Below are 21609 nucleotides of genomic sequence, written 5' to 3' on the forward strand. Positions count from 1 at the left end.
ATCGTGGTATTACACTGTCACAGTTTGTGTGTATTATTATTACTGAGTTACTTTGGCACTGATATGTGAACATTGTGTTCCCAATTGGCGGTATTACTTGAGCACTGTATGGCGCTGCTATTTAGTCAACCACTTCTTTCGGCATTGCTTTTTAGTTCTATTTAGGATCTATAGTATATGGGATTATTTGGTCACTATATGGCGCTATTATTTGGAACCTCTATAGCGACACAAGGACGGCTCGTGATGTATTTCCCGCTCTTGGCCCGGTCCTGGTCGCCATCTTGTCATCCCTGTTTGTTCTGATGTCTTATGAATTACTATTTTCCATTTGCGATATATCTTATAATCAGATTCGCCACACTTGGCTTGACGGAGTCTGCGGCGCCCCCGGGGCCACGAGGCGGTATGTGACTTGCTTCGATGCACCAAATCGGCAGCAAACTGTCCCTGGAAACTGCTAAAATGTTGCCAATTATGTTTTTCATTAACAGCAAAGAGCAGATAATAAATGTGAGTTAATTAAAGAGAAGCTACTTAAAGTAGTAAATAGAAATATATATACACAGTATATCAGCACTAAATATCTGCAGGTTTTATGTCCTGGATATAGACGGCGGCCAACGTGTCCGGGCTCCGTGTCCAGTGCACTGAACCCTGGTCCGAGCCTTATATTCTCTATGAGCCCTGGATATCATTGCACCTTTTTACTGTCAGTCTTCACTGTGCTATTAGCATTCTATTCATGAACCAAAAACCAGATCTAGGGCGTCTTATAACTATCCTATTCTGTCCTGGTGAAACCATTGTCACCTGAAAACCTGCTGCATCCAATATGTATATATATATATATATATATATATATATATATATATATATATATGTATTATAATCCCATTGTATGTAACACGTCACAGATAAAACAGAATTGAGTTTCCCTATACTCCAGAACAGATTACACCTCTACAGCACTGTTCATACTGCTCTATCTATTATAGGAATATAATACCAGAACTGTAGTGAAGACTGACACCAATTAGAATCTCCTTTAATTCTTTAGAACTTGATTGTATCTTAGTAGAATTCCTACAACTGTATTGTTCTGGGTGGGGGGCACCATTACTAAATATTAGCTTACAGTCGGCGACCACAGCCCCGCTATGAAGGATTCTAGACACATTTTGCGATGTTCCTCTACCCTCGGCTTGGCGCTGATTTATGGATAATTTTTCATTTGCGATATTAGATGACGGAAAGAAATAATAGCAGCAATTTGTTACAGTTTTGCTCCGTTTCACGAGGCCCCATTTAAAGTCATAAACCATTATTTCTCAAGGCCGAGCCCATCAGAGAGTGAAATACGGCAAGGCACGGATAATCCAGAAGACTGCTGCACCTAGCGGACTATCGGATGGCATACCCATGTACTAGTCCTAGGGAATCACAGGGATTTGTAGCTTTGGAGGTGACTAGAGTATAACACATTAGTATTTTAGGTCATGCTACCAGAAATAGCGCCACACCAGTCAGCAGGTTGTGTCAGGTATTGCAGATCGATCTGATGTACTAATAGGCAAAGGTTTGCATATTATCATGAATGACAAACACAGCTCTGCTACATCTGTCAGCTTAATGCAACACTGTACTACCGTACCGTACTGTATTACTTTTCACCAATATGCAGTAGGTTTACTGATAATATTACAAACTCAGCTCTGCTACATCATGTCAGATCCTGCGGCTGTGCACTACAAATGCCATGTGATGATTCACTAATATGCAGTAGTCTTGCTAATGTGACTACGAATGACAAACTCAGCCCTACTACATCTGTATTGGCTACGTGTTGGTTCAGATTTGACTCCTTCGCTCCCCCATGGCAGGTACATGACACTAATAAACAGCGCGCGCTCGTAAATGAGCTATTAATGGAAGCCTATGTGGCTAATGAGAGTCACGTGTTGGTTATCGCCTCCCCCCGAAAACCCAGAAAAGATGAATCCAATTAATTAGAATTAAGTGTGAAGGAAACGATGACACGGAATTGATTCCAAACATCGATGTCGATGGATGGATGTCTGCGTCAGGGGGGATGGGCAGTGAAGCTCAGAAATGAGAGCGCAGGGTCGCTGCGTACCGAAAACGGATTAACTGTCATCAGTGAGGACATCAATGACCTACAAAGAAGCCACAACCTGTGGCTGGTGTGGAACTATATGGACAATAATATATAACAGCTCAAAGTTGTATCTGTTATATACAGGACTGGAGGCAAAAAACATGAACTGCAACATGCAGCGAGCCTGAAGATACACACGTGTGCAGAACCTGCACAGACAAAATCACATGACCATACTACAGAAGGACCTGAACAGACACGATCACATGACTATACTACAGCAGGACCTGCACAGATAAGATCACATGACCATACTACAGAAGGACCTGCACAGATGAGATCACATGACCATACTACAGAAGGACCTGCACAGATAAGATCACATGACCATACTACAGAAGAACCTGCACAGACAAAATCACATGACCATACTACAGAAGGACCTGCACAGATAAGATCACATGACCATACTACAGAAGGACCTGCACAGATGAGATCACATGACCATACTACAGCAGAACCTGCACAGACAAAATCACATGACCATACTACAGCAGGACCTGCACAGATGAGATCACATGACCATACTACAGCAGGACCTGCACAGATAAGATCACATGACCATACTACAGAAGGACCTGCACAGATAAGATCACATGACCATACTACAGAAGGACCTGCACAGATAAGATCACATGACCATACTACAGAAGGTCCTGCACAGATAAGATCACATGACCATACTACAGAAGGACCTGCACAGATGACATCACATGACCGTACTATAGAAGGACCTGCACAGATAAGATCACATGACCATACTACAGAAGGTCCTGCACAGATGAGCTCACATGACCATATTACAGAAGGACCTGCACAGATGAGATCACATGACCATACTACAGAAGGACCTGCACAGATGAGATCACATGACCATACTACAGAAGGACCTGCACAGATAAGATCACATGACCATACTACAGAAGGTCCTGCACAGATAAGATCACATGACCATACTACAGAAGGACCTGCACAGATAAGATCACATGACCATACTACAGAAGGTCCTGCACAGATGAGCTCACATGACCATACTACAGAAGGACCTGCACAGAAAAGATCACATGACCATACTACAGAAGGACCTGCACAGATAAGATCACATGACCATACTACAGAAGGTCCTGCACAGATGAGCTCACATGACCATATTACAGAAGGACCTGCACAGATGAGATCACATGACCATACTACAGAAGGACCTGCACAGATGAGATCACATGACCATACTACAGAAGGACCTGCACAGATGAGATCACATGACCATACTACAGAAGGACCTGCACAGATGAGATCACATGACCATACTACAGAAGGACCTGCACAGATGAGATCACATGACCATACTACAGAAGGACCTGCACAGATGAGATCACATGACCATACTACAGAAGGACCTGCACCGATAAGATCACATGACCATATTATAGAAGGACCTGCACGGATAAGATCACATGACCATACTACAGAAGAACCTGCACAGATGAGATCACATGACTTGTCTGTGTAATGAGGGTCCTAATAGGGGGCTCAGGAATTACCTAATGGGGGATTTTTTTGTCAGTTTTAGTTATAGATTCCATAAAGGGATTCCTAGTTGAATCTGTTCGTGGGAAAGTTGTGTGACGAGAAATATACTTTGTTATATTGTGTAACGACCAGTGTCATGACAGTGTCGCCTGCATGTGAAGTTATTGGGACATATATAGGTATAGGTACAATGTGAATTTTACTCCATTCACACCCAAAGCAGATACCAGATCACTAGGACTTATATCTCTAGCCTGCAGACGGGCTTGCGGTGTAATTGTGAGACATGTGTAAGCACTTTATGGACTGATCCAGCAGGGGGCAGCTGCGATGTTCTGCAGCCTTGCAGGTAACAAGAAAGCAGCAGAATTTTGAATGCAGCTTTAGCTGTGACTACAGCATAAGCGTTATTGAGGAAACAATCCGTCTTACGCCATTTCTCCGGCATTCATCACAATTTCGGGTCAATAAGAAGAATCGAAGTTCCGTTTGTAGCCAAACAAATAAACCCGATGGTGTCACGGCTGCAGCTGCCAGCGCCTACGGGCCACCACAATCCGGAAACAAATAAAAACAAAAAGCCAGCGTCCTTTGTGCTTGTATGGGAGACAGGAGGAGGGCGACCCCGCAGCTGTTCCCATGGGTGGGCATTACTGACGTATTGTTGTCCGATACAAAAGAAAATCAAAATATTCTTCTGCGCCAAGGACAATGTGAAAAGCGAAAAACTGCACAATGATGGACCGTAAGCTAAAAAGTGCTGATACACAAAACATATCGACTCCTATCGTGTGACTGGAGGTGCTGAGAAAGCACATCAGACTGAAGAATTCAATGAATAGAATGCTAGGAATTCAGTGGCTACCGACACAAGGGCAGATCAGTAGATGAGAGACAGGAAAAGTGAACATTTTGTTTCCGACTCAACTTTTTGTTGATTCCGAGCCCAAATTTCATGAGGGATGGGTGTGGCCTGTAAATGCGCCTAACTTTGGCCAAATCCAATCTATCTTGCCCTTCTTAAACCACTAGGTGGCGCTAAACAGACCCTTATGTAGTCGAAAGGTTGTGAATGGTTAAGAAATATTATCGCTGCTGAGATACAGATGAGATACGGATGAGATACAGCTGCTTTGGAAATACCCCAGATGACTAAGACGCTGGGGAAGCACCACAATATAACCCAAGCACACAAGGAGCAGAGGTCGTGCGTCTTACACTAGTGCCAAGAATCTAAAATAACTCTGGCAGCCAAAAAATCTTGGCAAGGTCCTAGTGCAAAAGTTCAGCGGTATGCCGCCCCCCCCCCCCCCTCCTTCAACGTCCCTTTAAGCCAGCAGCGGTCTGTATGTACGGCATGTACTGTATGTGGCCCCGGCTTCATCACTGGCTATGCCTTGTCTAAGCCTATAGGGGGCAGCAGTGTAGGATCTGGGCATTGTGTCCTGTAAACCGAGCAACACTGCAAATACCACAGTGACATACAACACCTTCATACCTATATACCATCGAGATATACAACACCCTGATAATACCGATATACCATCCAGATATACAGCACCCTCATATCTATATACCATCCAGATATACAACACCCTGATAATACCGATATACCATCCAGACATACAGCACCCTCATATCTATATACCATTCAGATATACAGCACCCTAATAATAGCTATATACCATCCAGATATACAGCACCCTAATAATACCTATATACCATACAGATATACAACACCCTCATACCTATATACTATACAGATATACAGCACCACATATCATATAGACAAATAGGGATAAACAACATTCAGGGTTGGTACAGTGAAGGTTATTGATACTGAAAGGGTTAATTGTGGCATACATGTCTGTGGTAGTGAGGGAGCTTGTGTCAGTATCTCTGGCAATCTAATCTATAGCACCAACATATTCTGCAGCATTGTACAGATATTGTCACTCGCTGTCCCATTGCAGGCTCACAATCTGCATTCACTATCACTAGGTATGTTATACAGTGCCCTAATAATAGCTATATTACTATATACAGCTATATACTATATAATATCTATACCCATATATACAATCTGCATTCACTATCACTAGGTATTTTATGTCTTTGGAAGGTGGAAAGAGACTGGAGGAAATCCACACCAACATGGGGAGAACCAACAGATTCATTGCAGATATTGCCCTTAGATAGGTTCAAACCTAGGACTCCAGGGAAACAGTGCTACATGGTGGTGGTCTAGGGCAGTGAAGAGGTTAATGTCAGTATACCTGGTGGTCTGGGGCAGTGAAGGGATTAATGAAGGTCTTAGTCAGTGACTGGATTGATGACAGTATATATTTGTAGTGTATATTTGTGCAGGGCATATGGCGTATAGGCATGCAGTGTTGTCCTGTAACTTCTTGTTCCCTCCCTGCAGTGATCATATGAATAAATACAGAGAACAGATAGAGGGGAGTGTAGAGCTGTGATGGTGTGACTGTATATCTGTATGATAGTGTATCTGTATGACTGTATATCTGTATGATTATATATCTGTATGACTGTATATCTGTATGACTGTATATCTGTATGGCTGTATATCTGTATGATAGTGTATCTGTATGACTGTATATCTGTATGGTTATATATCTGTGTGACTGTATATCTGTATGGCTGTATATCTGTATGATAGTGTATCTGTATGACTGTATATCTGTATGGTTATATATCTGTGTGACTGTATATCTGTATGGCTGTATATCTGTATGATAGTGTATCTGTATGACTGTATATCTGTATGATAGTGTATCTGTATGACTGTATATCTGTATGGTTATATATCTGTGTGACTGTATATCTGTATGACTGTATATCTGTATGATAGTGTATCTGTATGACTGTATATCTGTATGATAGTGTATCTGTATGACTGTATATCTGTATGGTTATATATCTGTGTGACTGTATATCTGTATGACTGTATATCTGTATGATAGTGTATCTGTATGACTGTATATCTGTATGATAGTGTATCTGTATGACTGTATATCTGTATGGTTATATATCTGTGTGACTGTATATCTGTATGACTGTATATCTGTATGATAGTGTATCTGTATGACTGTATATCTGTATGATTATATATCTGTATGACTGTATATCTGTATAACTGTATATCTGTATGATAGTGTATCTGTATGACTGTATATCTGTATGGTTATATATCTGTGTGACTGTATATCTGTATGGCTGTATATCTGTATGATAGTGTATCTGTATGACTGTATATCTGTATGATAGTGTATCTGTATAACTGTATATCTGTATGGTTGTATATCTGTATGACTGTATATCTGTTTGGCTGTATATCTGTATGGCTGTATATCTGTATGTCTGTATATCTGTATGGTTGTATGGCTGTATATTTGTATGGTTGTATATCTGTATGGCTGTATAGCTGTATGACTGTATATCTGTATGGTTGTATGAATGTATATCTGTATGGTTGTATATCTGTATGGCTGTATATCTGTATGACTGTAAATCTGTATATCTGTATGAATGTATATCTGTATGACTGTATATCTGTATGGCTGTATATCTGTATGGCTGTATATCTGTATGGTTGTATATCTGTATGGCAGTGTATCTGTATGACTGTATATCTGTATGGCTGTATATCTGTATGGCTGTATGAATGTATATCTTTATGGTTGTATATCTGTATGGCTGTATATCTGTATGGCAGTGTATCTGTATGACTGTATATCTGTATGGCTGTATATCTATATGGCTGTATATCTGTATGGTTGTATATCTGTATGGCAGTGTATCTGTATGACTGTATATCTGTATGACTGTATATCTGTATGGCTGTATGAATGTATATCTTTATGGTTGTATATCTGTATGGCTGTATATCTGTATGGCTGTATATCTGTATGGCTGTATATCTGTATGGCTGTATATCTGTATGACTGTAAATCTGTATGACTGTATATCTGTATGGCTGTATGAATGTATATCTGTATGACTGTATATCTGTATGGCTGTATATCTGTATGGCTGTATATCTGTATGGTTGTATATCTGTATGGCAGTGTATCTGTATGACTGTATATCTGTATGACTGTATATCTGTATGGCTGTATGAATGTATATCTTTATGGTTGTATATCTGTATGGCTGTATATCTGTATGGCTGTATATCTGTATGGCTGTATATCTGTTTGGTTGTATGGCTGTATATCTGTATGGCTGTATATCTGTATGACTGTATATCTGTTTGGTTGTATGGCTGTATATCTGTATGGCAGTGTTTCTGTATGACTGTATATCTGTATGGCTGTATATCTGTATGGCTGTATATCTGTATGGCAGTGTTTCTGTATGACTGTATATCTGTATGGCTGTATATCTGTATGGCTGTATATCTCTATGGCTGCAAGGTTCTCTCTATGATCACGCAGAATGATGCAGAGTCAGCTTGTTGTGAAGGGTGCTTGGTTAGCATAGGGGTGAGCAATATTTGTGAGGTCTGGCCCTTTGTTTCTTTTCAGGCTGAATTAGTTTAGCACAAACCTGAAGTGCCATTATTATGAGATATTTTTGGGTCTCTGCAGTCCCCATGGTATAATAATCTGAGGCCCGGGGGAAGTGAGTATACATAACAGACTGTTATACTCACCTCTCCTTGGCATCCTCACTCTTTCAGCCTCTTCCAGCCCCTGGCTGACATCATATATCCCAGGGTCAATGATTGGGGCTCAGTGATCACATGGTGCACGGTGACATCATGATACTTTGCCCCGGGGGCCGGAAGAGGATTCAGTCAGAAGAGAGGCAAGGTAAGTATCAGTGTTTATTATGTGTACTCACCTCTCCTGGGCCTCCACCTATTATACCCCTGTGCCTATTGTAATTTATATGGCACAGGGGCCCTGGTATAGATTTTGCATTGGAGCCCACCAGGACCTTTATATTACACCTCTGTCCTTGACTGTAGCCAAACAATTTTTCAAAAACTTGACCGACAACCACAGGAATATTTTTGGCCCGATGGTTGTCAGACGGTAGCAGACTGACAACCACAAGCAGCTCCTTACTGACGTCTTCCAGGGCGAGGAGCTGCAATAATTATAACATCCCTGTTAGGAAGTGTCAGGCACATTAAGGAGCCGGCGATGGAGATATCTCCTCGGGGCAGTGACAGTAGCGGGGAAGGTGTCGCACTCACCTGAGAGTGACGTTATCCCCTTGACAGGCGGTGTAATTACCATCTGGAGGGACAAACTCCGAGCATTCAACCAGGAGAACTAGGCAAGGGAAGATAAGACGGCAAAGGAGAGATGAGGAGCGGGGTGGGGAGGGGGCGCAGAGCCGGAGGCCAGGTGTACAGAGGAGAGACAGATAGCGGAGAGGAGGAAATGAACAGGGAATGAGATGTGCATGGAGCGGCAGATAAAACAGGACAGGAGGGAAGGAGTGCCAGGGGTGAGCCGGGTGATGGGGAGGGGAGATGGGGGCACAGGGGAAAAAAAAGAGAGAGAGAGAGATTATTAATACACTGCATAGCAATCATGACATTCATAGTAGACAGCAGAATATAATATATATAATAGAGTATAGGGTTAGAAAAACAGCGCCACACCTGTCTAGAGGCTGTGAGTGGTACTGCAGCTCAGCTCCATAGATCTAAGTACTGCTGTAATACCAGACACAGCCTGTAGACGATGTCTTGGAAAGAAAGGAGCCACATTTTTTCAACCCTGGACAATCCCTTTAATGACACATATACAATGTATATAGAACTCACATCTCAAAGTCAGCAGATGTTTTGTGTTATTTGTCTTGATATGGCATTCCCTATTACATTGGAGACACATCCAGAGCTGTATTCGTAATTCTGCAGGATATAGGATCTCACACGTACCCCTCCTGCAGGATCAGCGTTTGCACCATATAGTGATATACAACATGCCAGGGCGCAGCATATTAATCAATATTAACTAAGACCACATTCCGTTTAATAAAAGAGTAGTCTGACATTCATCTCACTAAATACCACCATATGGCACCAAAACAATGCTGCCATATACAGTCCGCAATACCAACATATAGTGCCATAATACTGCCATATACAGCCCACATAATACCACCATATAGATCCATGATATTACTGCCAGATACAGACTGCATGATACCACCATATACTGCCAAAATAATTTTACCATATAGAGCCCACATAATACCACCATATAGTGCCATGATACTGCCATATACAGCCCACATAATACCACCATATAGTGCCATGATGATACTGCCATATACAGCTCACATAATACCACCATAGAGTGCCATGATAATACTGCCATATACAGCCCACATAATACCACCATATAGTGCCATGATAATACTGCCATATACAGCCCATATAATACCACCATAGAGTGCCATGATAATACTGCCATATACAGCCCATATAATACCACCATATAGTGCCATGATGATACTGCCATATACAGCCCACATAATACCACCATATAGTGCCATGATGATACTGCCATATACAGCCCACATAATACCACCATATAGTGCCATGATGATACTGCCATATACAGCACATATAATACCACCATATAGTGCCATGATAATACTGCCATATACAGCACATATAATACCACCATATAGTGCCATGATAATACTGCCATATACAGCCCACATAATACCACCATATAGTGCCATGATAATACTGTCATATACAGCCCACATAATACTACCATATAGTGCCATGATAATACTGCCATATACAGCCCACATAATACCACCATATAGTGCCATGATAATACTGCCATATACAGCCCATATAATACCACCATATAGTGCCATAATACTGCCATATACAGCCCATATAATACCACCATATAGTGCCATGATGATACAGCCATATACAGCCCACATAATACCACTATATAGTGTCATGATGATACTGCCATATACAGCCCACATAATACCACTATATAGTGTCATGATAATACTGCCATATACAGCCCACATAATACCACCATATAGTGCCATGATGATACAGCCATATACAGCCCACATAATACCACTATATAGTGTCATGATGATACTGCCATATACAGCCCACATAATACCACTATATAGTGTCATGATAATACAGCCATATACAGCCCACATAATACCACCATATAGTGCCATGATAATACTGCCATATACAGCCCATATAATACCACCATATAGTGCCATAATACTGCCATATACAGCCCACATAATACCACCATATAGTGCCATGATGATACTGCCATATACAGCCCACATAATACCACTATATAGTGTCATGATGATACAGCCATATACAGCCCACATAATACCACTATATAGTGTCATGATAATACAGCCATATACAGCCCACATAATACTACCATATAGTGCCATGATGATACTGCCATATACAGCCCACATAATACCACCATATAGATCCATGTGAATGCTGCTCTGGATGTGATTGGAATAAACAATATATTTTATGATGAATACAATAATAGCTAGCCAATTATACCGGCTGTCACTCAGCTTTCCCAGGAGCAGATACAGCTTCCTTATATATAACCATACATCCGCCCCTGTTAATGTGCCGATATTTCCCTCTGTGTCTGAGGTAAGTACCATTGTACCGCCACTGCTGGTAATAAATACTCCGCTCCCAAACCGAAGTGAAGAAAAGATTTTTCCTTGTATTAAGCGTTGTTGTTTATGAGCGGCCCCATGATGTATTCTCACACAGAGCCCCGGTGCCAGAGCCGGGGGGAGGCGCAGATATGGCCTGATAAATGTCCTGCAAATGACTCCATCCCTCATGGTATGGATGGCGGGCCGGGGCCGAAGCATTAGATCTGCCAGGATAGAGATGGAAAACACAGCAACATGATGGAAACCTCTAGAACTAGAGCTCAGGAGCGGGGGGACGGGTGACATCATCACCCAGGAGCAGGGGGACGGGTGACATCATCAGCCAGAAGCAGGGGGACGGATGACATCATCAACCAGGAGCAGGGGAACGGGTGACATCATCAACCAGGAGCAGGATCAGGGGGGCGGGTGACATCATCAGCCAGGAGCAGGGGGACTGGTGACATCATCAGCCAGGAGCAGGGGGACGGGTGACATCATCAGCCAGGAGCAGGGGGACGGGTGACATCATCAACCAGGAACAGGGGGACGGGTGACATCATCAGCCAGGAGCAGGGGGACGGGTGACATCATCAACCAGGAACAGGGGGACGGGTGACATCATCAACCAGGAGCAGGATCAGGGGGGCGGGTGACATCATCAGCCAGGAGCAGGGGGACGGGTGACAACATCAACCAGGATCAGGGGGGCGGGTGACATCATCAGCCAGGAGCAGGGGGACGGGTGACATCATCAACCAGGAACAGGGGGACGGGTGACATCATCAACCAGGAGCAGGATCAGGGGGGCGGGTGACATCATCAACCAGGAGCAGGATCAGGGGGGCGGGTGACATCATCAACCAGGAACAGGGGGACTGGTGACATCATCAACCAGGAACAGGGGGACTGGTGACATCATCAGCCAGGAGCAGGGGGACGGGTGACATCATCAGCCAGGAACAGGAGCAGGGGGACGGGTGACATCATCAGCCAGGAGCAGGGGGGACGGGTGACATCATCAGCCAGGAACAGGGGGACGGGTGACATCATCAGCCAGGAACAGGGGGACGGGTGACATCACTAGGCAGGAACATGTGCCGGACTATCAGCGTGTGACATCCGCTCCGTATACATGGTAGATACATAGTCTCATGACTTATCATATGTGACAGCTATCTACAGTATTACTTGTAGGCAAAGTGTCACTGGCCATCCTACAATAAACACTCCACTGTGACAGTCTCTCTCTATTGTGTCAGTCTCTCTCTATTGTGTCAGTCTCTCTCTATCCTCAGTCATTCTCTCCATACACTGCCTTAGCCTCTCTCCACTGTGTCAGTCTCTTGCTGCCCTCAACAAGTTTCTATCTCTCTTGTACCAGTCTCTTTCTTCTCTGTATGTCTCTCAACTGTTCCAATCCTCTCCCATACCAGTCTAATTTGACTGCACCAGTCGCTCTCTCTCTCTACTATACTCATCTGTCTCTCATTCTCTCTCATGTACCAGTCTCTATCTCTACTGCATTATTCTCTCTCTTTATTGTATCTCTCTGCTGTACCTGTCTTTTTCCACCTGTCTCCTTAATACTGTAGTCTCTCCTGTACCAGTCTCTGTCACTGTCTCTCTCTGTCCTGTACCAGTCTCTCTGTTCTGTACCAGTCTCTATCTTTGTGTCTCTCGCCTCCAGAGTCTCTGCTTCTCTCCTCCACCAGTTTCTTTCTCTCTCTGTTCTACCAGTCTGTCTTTCTCCTCCACCAATCTGTCTCTCTCCTCTACCAGTCTCTGTGTCTCTCTTTCTCTTCCACCAGTCTCTGTTTCTTTCTCCTACACAAATGTCTGTCACACTCCTGTACCAGTCTCTGTCTCTGTCTATTTCTCCTCCACCAATGTCTGTGTCTCTCCTTTACCAGTCTGTCTCTCTCCTCTACCAGTCTCTGTCTCTTTCTCCTCCATCAGTGTCTGTCTTTCTTCTCTACCAATTTGTCTCTCTTTGTCCTCTACTGATGTCTGTCTCTCTCCTGTACCAGTCTCTATCTCTTTCCCCTCCACCAGTCTCTGTCTCTTTCCCCTCCACCAGTGTCTGTCTCTCTCCTGTACCAGTCTCTTTCTCCTCCACCAGTGTCTGTCTCTCTCCTGTACCAGTCTCTGTCTCTTTCCCCTCCACTAGTCTCTGTCTCTTTCCCCTTGCCCAGTGTCTGTCTCTCTCCTGTACCAGTCTCTGTCTCTTTCCCCTCCACCAGTGTCTGTCTCTTTCTCCTCGCCCATCGTCTGTCTCTCTCCTGTACCAGTCTGTCTCTTTCTCCTCCACCAGTCTCTGTCTCTTTCCCCTCCACCAGTGTCTGTCTCTTTCCCCTCGCCCAGCATCTGTCTCTCTCCTGTACCAGTCTCTGTCTCTTTCTCCTCCACCAGTGTCCGTCTCTCTCCTGTACCAGTCTCTGTCTCTTTCCCCTCCGCCAGTCTCTGTCTCTTTCCCCTCCACCAGTCTCTGTCTCTTTCTCCTCCACCAGTGTCTGTCTCTCTCCTGTACCAGTCTCTGTCTCTTTCCCCTCCGCCAGTCTCTGTCTCTTTCCCCTCCGCCAGTCTCTGTCTCTTTCCCCTCCACCAGTCTCTGTCTCTTTCCCCTCCACCAGTCTCTGTCTCTTTCTCCTCCACCAGTGTCTGTCTTTCCCCTCCGCCAGTCTCTGTCTCTTTCCCCTCCACTAGTCTCTGTCTCTTTCCCCTTGCCCAGTGTCTGTCTCTCTCCTGTACCAGTCTCTGTCTCTTTCCCCTCCACCAGTGTCTGTCTCTTTCTCCTCGCCCATCGTCTGTCTCTCTCCTGTACCAGTCTGTCTCTTTCTCCTCCACCAGTCTCTGTCTCTTTCCCCTCCACCAGTGTCTGTCTCTTTCCCCTCGCCCAGCATCTGTCTCTCTCCTGTACCAGTCTCTGTCTCTTTCTCCTCCACCAGTGTCCGTCTCTCTCCTGTACCAGTCTCTGTCTCTTTCCCCTCCGCCAGTCTCTGTCTCTTTCCCCTCCACCAGTCTCTGTCTCTTTCTCCTCCACCAGTGTCTGTCTCTCTCCTGTACCAGTCTCTGTCTCTTTCCCCTCCGCCAGTCTCTGTCTCTTTCCCCTCCACCAGTCTCTGTCTCTTTCCCCTCCACCAGTCTCTGTCTCTTTCCCCTCCACCAGTCTCTGTCTCTTTCCCCTCCACCAGTCTCTGTCTCTTTCTCCTCCACCAGTGTCTGTCTCTCTCCTGTACCAGTCTCTGTCTCTTTCTCCTCCACCAGTGTCTGTCTCTCTCCACTACCAGTCTCTCTTCACTTCATACTCCAGTCTCTCTCCCCCCTCTCTTTTGTCTCAGACCCTCTGTCCTACCCCTGTAGTCTCGGTCCCGGAGGTCTCTTGCACAGTCCCCGCACCCTCAGACATGCTTTATGAGAATCCAATGACAGGATATAATTAGTGTAATTCTCCTGGAGCCGCCATCCTGAATATTCAATATATCAGGGCGCAGACAATTCATTGTGAACCTGTAACAAAGGCGGTGGGTGTTTAGAGTACAGCGGGATGCAGTGTAGCATGGCGGTGCGGGCGGATGGCGGGGAGGCTCCTGCACCATGTTGTGACACTCGGAGCAGGTTACACAATGCCGCACTATACTCTCTGCTATTTACATCTACAATAACCCAGCAGCGCAGCTTGTCTCCATTTATCATGCAGGCTATTGTTCTCTGTTATCAGCCATCTCATCCTGTAATGTCCTTCAGTTTGAAGACTGAGAACACCCAGAACATCTCTATCCACATGTGTGACTGATATCATCCCCTGCTATAAGGGGAACTGGCCCTTTACATCACAGCACAGCAATAGGTAACAGCCTGGACTGGATACAAATGTAACAAACACCCAGCTCTGAGGAGTAATAAAGTATTATCTGCTACCCACATAGATTGCTACAATGTATCAGGGTATAAAAATGTATCATACGGGAGAGAGGAGATGGGGAACATTACTGATGGGGGCAAATCAACAATCCCGAGTATGTTCTCAAGTGTCACAGTCATCCAAACACAGCAGCACCAAGACCATGAGGGCAAAGACAGTCACTGGACCCCCATTATAGTGACAGCCACTGGACCCCCATTATAGTGACAACCACTGGACCCCCATTATAGTGACAGCCACTGGACCCCCATTATAGTGACAGCCACTGGATCCCATTATAGTGACATCCACTGGACCCTCATTATAGTGACAGCCACTGGATCCCATTATAGTGACATCCACTGGACCCTCATTATAGTGACAGCCACTGGACCCCCATTATAGTGACAACCACTGGACCACCATTATAGTGACAACCACTGGACCCCCATTATAGTGACAGCCACTGGACCCCCATTATAGTGACAGCCACTGGACCCCCATTATAGTGAAAACCACTGGACCCCCATTATAGTGACAGTCACTGGATCCCATTATAGTGACAACCACTGGACCCCCATTATAGTGACATCCACTGGACCCCATTATAGTGATGGCCACTGGACCCCCATTATAGTGACATCCACTGGACCCTCATTATAGTGACATCCACTGGACCCCATTATAGTGACAACTACTGGACCCCCATTATAGTGACGGCCACTGGACCCCCATTATTGTGACAGCCACTGGACCCCCATTATAGTGACAGCCACTGGACCCCCATTATAGTGACAGCCACTGGACCCCCATTATAGTGACAGCCACTGGACCCCCATTATAGTGACAGCCACTGGACCCCCATTATAGTGACAGCCACTGGACCCCCATTATAGTGACAGCCACTGGACCCCCATTATAGTGACAGCCACTGGACCCCCATTATAGTGACAGCCACTGGACCCCATTATAGTCACAGCCACTGGACCCCCATTATTGTGACAGCCACTGGACCCCCATTATAGTGACAACCACTGGACCCACGTTATAGTGACAGCCACTGGACCCCCATTATAGTGACAACCACTGGACCCCCATTATAGTGACTCCCATGGGATACCCATTATAGTGATTGCCACTGACTCCAGTTATAGTACACACATAGGCCTTCAGTAACAGTGCAGTCACAGTGTTAGACCCCCAGTAACAGTGCAGTCACAGTGCTAGACCCCCAGTAACAGTGCAGTCACAGTGATAGACCCCCCAGTAACAGTGCAGTCACAGTGATAGACCCCCCAGTAACAGTGCAGTCACAGTGTTAGACCCCCAGTAACAGTGCAGTCACAGTGCTAGACCCCCAGTAACAGTGCAGTCACAGTGCTAGACCCCCCAGGAACAGTGCAGTCACAGTGCTAGACCCCCAGTAACAGTGCAGTCACAGTGATAGACCCCCAGTAACAGTGCAGTCACAGTGCTAGACCCCCAGTAACAGTGCAGTCACAGTGATAGACCCCCAGTAACAGTGCAGACACAGTGATAGACCCCCAGTAACAGTGCAGTCACAGTGATAGACCCCCAGTAACAGTGCAGTCACAGTGATAGACCTCCAGCAACACAGCAGTCACAGTGCTAGACCCCCAGTAACAGTGCAGTCACAGTGCTAGACCCCCAGTAACTGCAGTCACAGTAATAGACCCCCAGTAACAGTGCAGTCAAAGTGATAGACCCCAGTAACAGTGCAGTCATAGTGATAGACCCCCAGTAACAGTGCAGTCACAGTGATAGACCCCCAGTAACAGTGCAGTCACAGTGATGGACCTCCAGTAACACAGCAGTCACAGTGCTAGACCCCCAGTAACAGTGCAGTCACAGTGATAGACCCCCAGTAACACAGCAGTCACAGTGCTAGACCCCCAGTAACAGTGCAGTCACAGTGATAGACCCCCAGTAACAGTGCAGTCACAGTGATAGACCCCCAGTAACACAGCAGTCACAGTGATAGACCCCCAGTAACACAGCAGTCACAGTGATAGACCCCCCAGTAACAGTGCAGTCACAGTGCTAGACCCCAGTAACAGTGCAGTCAAAGTGATAGACCCCAGTAACAGTGCAGTCATAGTGATAGACCCCCAGTAACAGTGCAGTCACAGTGATAGACCCCCAGTAACAGTGCAGTCACAGTGATAGACCCCCAGTAACACAGCAGTCACAGTGCTAGACCCCCAGTAACAGTGCAGTCACAGTGATAGACCCCCAGTAACAGTGTAGTCACAGTGATAGACCCCCAGTAACACAGCAGTCACAGTGATAGACCCCCAGTAACACAGCAGTCACAGTGATAGACCCCCCAGTAACAGTGCAGTCATAGTGATAGACCCCCAGTAACACAGCAGTCACAGTGATAGACCCCCAGTAACAGTGCAGTCACAGTGCTAGACCCCAGTAACAGTGCAGTCAAAGTGATAGACCCCAGTAACAGTGCAGTCATAGTGATAGACCCCCAGTAACAGTGCAGTCACAGTGATAGACCCCCAGTAACAGTGCAGTCACAGTGATAGACCTCCAGTAACACAGCAGTCACAGTGCTAGACCCCCAGTAACAGTGCAGTCACAGTGATAGACCCCCAGTAACACAGCAGTCACAGTAATAGACCCCCAGTAACAGTGCAGTCACAGTGATAGACCCCCAGTAACAGTGCAGACACAGTGATAGACCCCCAGTAACAGTGCAGTCACAGTGATAGACCCCAGTAACAGTGCAGTAACAGTGCTAGACCCACAGTAACACAGCAGTCAAAGTTATAGACCCCAGTAACAGTGCAGTCACAGTGATAGACCCCCAGTAACAGTGCAGTCACAGTGATAGACCCTCAGTAACAGTGCAGTCACAGTGATAGACCCCCAGTAACAGTGCAGTCACAGTGATAGACCCCCAGTAACAGTGCAGTCACAGTGCTAGACCCCCAGTAACAGTGCAGTCACAGTGATAGACCCCCAGTAACAGTGCAGTCACAGTGCTAGACCCCCAGTAACACAGCAGTCACAGTGATAGACCCCCAGTAACAGTGCAGTCACAGTGATAGACCCCCCAGTAACAGTGCAGTCACAGTGATAGACCCCCAGTAACAGTGCAACCACAGTGATAGACCCCAGTAACAGTGCAGTCATAGTGATAGACCCCCAGTAACAGTGCAGTCACAGTGATAGACCCCCAGTAACAGTGCAGTCACAGTGATAGACCCCCAGTAACACAGCAGTCACAGTGATAGACCCCCAGTAACAGTGCAGTCAAAGTGATAGACCCCAGTAACACAGCAGTCACAGTGATAGACCCCCAGTAACAGTGCAGTCACAGTGATAGACCTCCAGTAACACAGCAGTCACAGTGATAGACCCCCAGTAACAGTGCAGTCACAGTGATAGACCCCCAGTAACAGTGCAGTCACAGTGATAGACCCCCAGTAACAGTGCAGTCAAAGTGATAGACCCCAGTAACAGTGCAGTCATAGTGATAGACCCCCAGTAACAGTGCAGTCACAGTGATAGACCTCCAGTAACACAGCAGTCACAGTGCTAGACCCCCAGTAACAGTGCAGTCACAGTGCTAGACCCCCAGTAACAGTGCAGTCACAGTGATAGACCCCCAGTAACACAGCAGTCACAGTAATAGACCCCCACTAACAGTGCAGTCACAGTGATAGACCCCCCAGTAACAGTGCAGTCACAGTGCTAGACCCCCAGTAACAGTGCAGTCACAGTGATAGACCCCCAGTAACAGTGCAGTCACAGTGATAGACCCCAGTAACAGTGCAGTAACAGTGCTAGACCCCGAGTAACAGTGCAGTCACAGTGATAGACCCCAGTGTCAGAGTAGCCACAATGAGCCTTGAGGACCCTCCCCTGTAATATATACTGGTCATGTCCTTGGTTGTAGAAATATTATATCACTGATTTGTGACTATTTCATTCCTATCACAATAACGCTGAATCCCCCCCCCCAAGTCTGTAAGAAAGTTGCAAAACTTTTTATGATACAACGATCAGTTATAGGAAAGGTCACAAAGTTACCGCAACGTACGAGAAGTTGTTTATTGATCTCCATTCATAACGTAATGAAAATTGGCGCCGACCTCCCCAGCGATAATAACGTGATAATAAGTGAGCGCGATTTATAACCCGACGTCATATCAAACGCTACAATGAGATTTTTTGGATCAGATCTCAGCGGGGCTGGACTCCTACTGAGGAATCCGAATCCTCTTGTAAATTGGCCACCTGGTCGTCTAGAACAATGCGGAGAACTGCGAACGCCACTTTAATTGTTTGCATTGCAAATTGTTATGTAACAGGAAGCCGTTTGGTTTTATGTCGGAGGAGCAGCTTGTGCCACGTAACATATGGCAATGTCCCGGACTCCTATGTGCGGCCGCCGGCGAGATCTCTGTAGGTACAGTACATGTGATGTAACAGGACGCTGGGAGCCATTATTCTGGAAGCCAAGTAGAAGAGCGCAGGCTGTTTAATAACACAGAGGGGACGGCTGTATTATCGGAGCGCTGGGTTATTTGCAATAGAAAGTTTATTGTTTGCAATTTGTGACTGTATCAGCGAGACGTGAGCGAGGGGAGGGGGCTGAGGCAACGTGTACAATAGAGTTAGATCATGTGGCCGCTATGGGGCCCGAGGAGAGAGGGGGCTCAGCCATGGTTGATCGCAGAGTGAATTAGCCACATGGTCATGGAGAGGGGTCGAAGGGCACATAACACCATGGTAAAACCATATTAGAAGGGTCATATTGCTATTGGCCCCTCACTTCATAATCATGCCGCCACCCCTTGGCATCTCCTATATATGTACGTTCTACAGCAAACCTGATGCTACTTTCCCATGCATGTTATAAGACTGGGATATCCAAATCCGGAAGGAGACCTGACTTTCCATGTGGAGCCTGAGAGTGATCACTGCTCAAATCTACTTGGGTGCTTCTTTTTACTAGTAATCCACTAAGAAGCCCCTAATGATCCTGGGAGTTGTAGTTTCTGAATAGGTAATAAACCATTGTCCCCAATGAATGTAATAGTAAGTGTTTCTGCTAGGGTTCCCCTTTAAAGGGAACCTTTCACCCCCTCTACCAAATCCAACTGACTGCATTGTTCAACAGTCGCCGCTCCACTGATTCCTGCACAGTTGGAATTTTTTCTCTAGCCCTCACCATTCCCGAGTAATCACTTCTGTTACTTTTAGCACAATGACACTCTCTACTATCAGGTGGGCGGTCCTTGACTAAAGAAGAGAGAGAGGGACCGCCCACCTGATAGCAGAGAGTGTCATTGTGCTGAAACTTATAGAAATGATTGCTCGGGAACGGTGGGGGCTAGAGAGAAAATTCCAACTGTGCTGGAATCAGTGAAATGGCGCCTAGTTAATGATACAATGTTTTGGAGCTGGTAAAGGAGGTGAAAAGTCCCCTTTAAAATTATAATTTGCACTGTTATGGTGAACAGAGAGATATCTCACCCTACATAGGCATATCTAGCTGGGGGCCATCAGAAAGGAGCATGATAGGAGTTGTAGTATCGGCTAGTAGGAGTTGTAGTATTGGCTAGAGAGTCAGGGGCCGGAGTAATAGTCACCCAGGTCATAAGAGGTCAACTCACTGACTTATATGACCTGGAGATTCCCATATGGGTGGCCTCATCGTCTATCTGCCCCCGTACCCGCGCATCATTCTATGGGCACCAGCGGTAACCTCTGCGTCTTCTTGTTTTATTTACTTCGCTGACTGCATGTTAATTTTTATAGGCTCCTGTAGTATAAAACTGTTATATTTAATGGCCGTCTGGCAGTGACTGATGGGTGAATTAGTGCCTGCCTGGATACAGCCTCATATTCGTGGACTGGCTGCCTCCCCAGCACCCCCCACCCTGGAATAATTAGCAAAATCGTCATTATTTACTACCCATAATTTATCCCATGTTCTGGAGATACACAGTGATGGGACTCCATTACTTACACTGTGATAGATACTGGGCATCTGCTCGTACCATATAATATGTAGGAAGACTGGGAATGGTGACATCATCATGCCGCAGTGACATCACTTAATAGGGTGACCTGTACCCCGCAGCCTGTATATAACAGAAGGACAGGCTATAAACCCCTCCACCCCGGGAGCACAGGGGTTGCATTGTATATGTTGACAAACTTTGACAAGAAAATGTTCAATTTGGCAAGTCGTCAGGATTGATCTGCACATCGAGAGGGAATTAATTTGTCTGCTCGGCTTCTGCTCATTTGCAGTAATCCTAACATTTGG

The 21609-nt window shown here is 45.6% G+C and overlaps 1 protein-coding gene across 1 annotated transcript in view; it reads right to left on the reverse strand.

Moving 5' to 3' along the window:
- The window catches only part of IGLON5 (IgLON family member 5), a 303232-nt gene that overhangs the window by 65281 nt on the left and 216342 nt on the right, over positions 1-21609 (reverse strand). The window contains exon 2 of the mRNA XM_075278106.1: positions 8934-9012. Within this exon, the coding sequence (XP_075134207.1) occupies positions 8934-9012 (79 nt within the window). The remainder of the gene's footprint in view (positions 1-8933; positions 9013-21609) is intronic.

This window comes from Leptodactylus fuscus, chromosome 6 (genome assembly GCF_031893055.1).
Source record: "Leptodactylus fuscus isolate aLepFus1 chromosome 6, aLepFus1.hap2, whole genome shotgun sequence".
Taxonomy (NCBI): Eukaryota; Metazoa; Chordata; class Amphibia; order Anura; family Leptodactylidae; genus Leptodactylus; species Leptodactylus fuscus.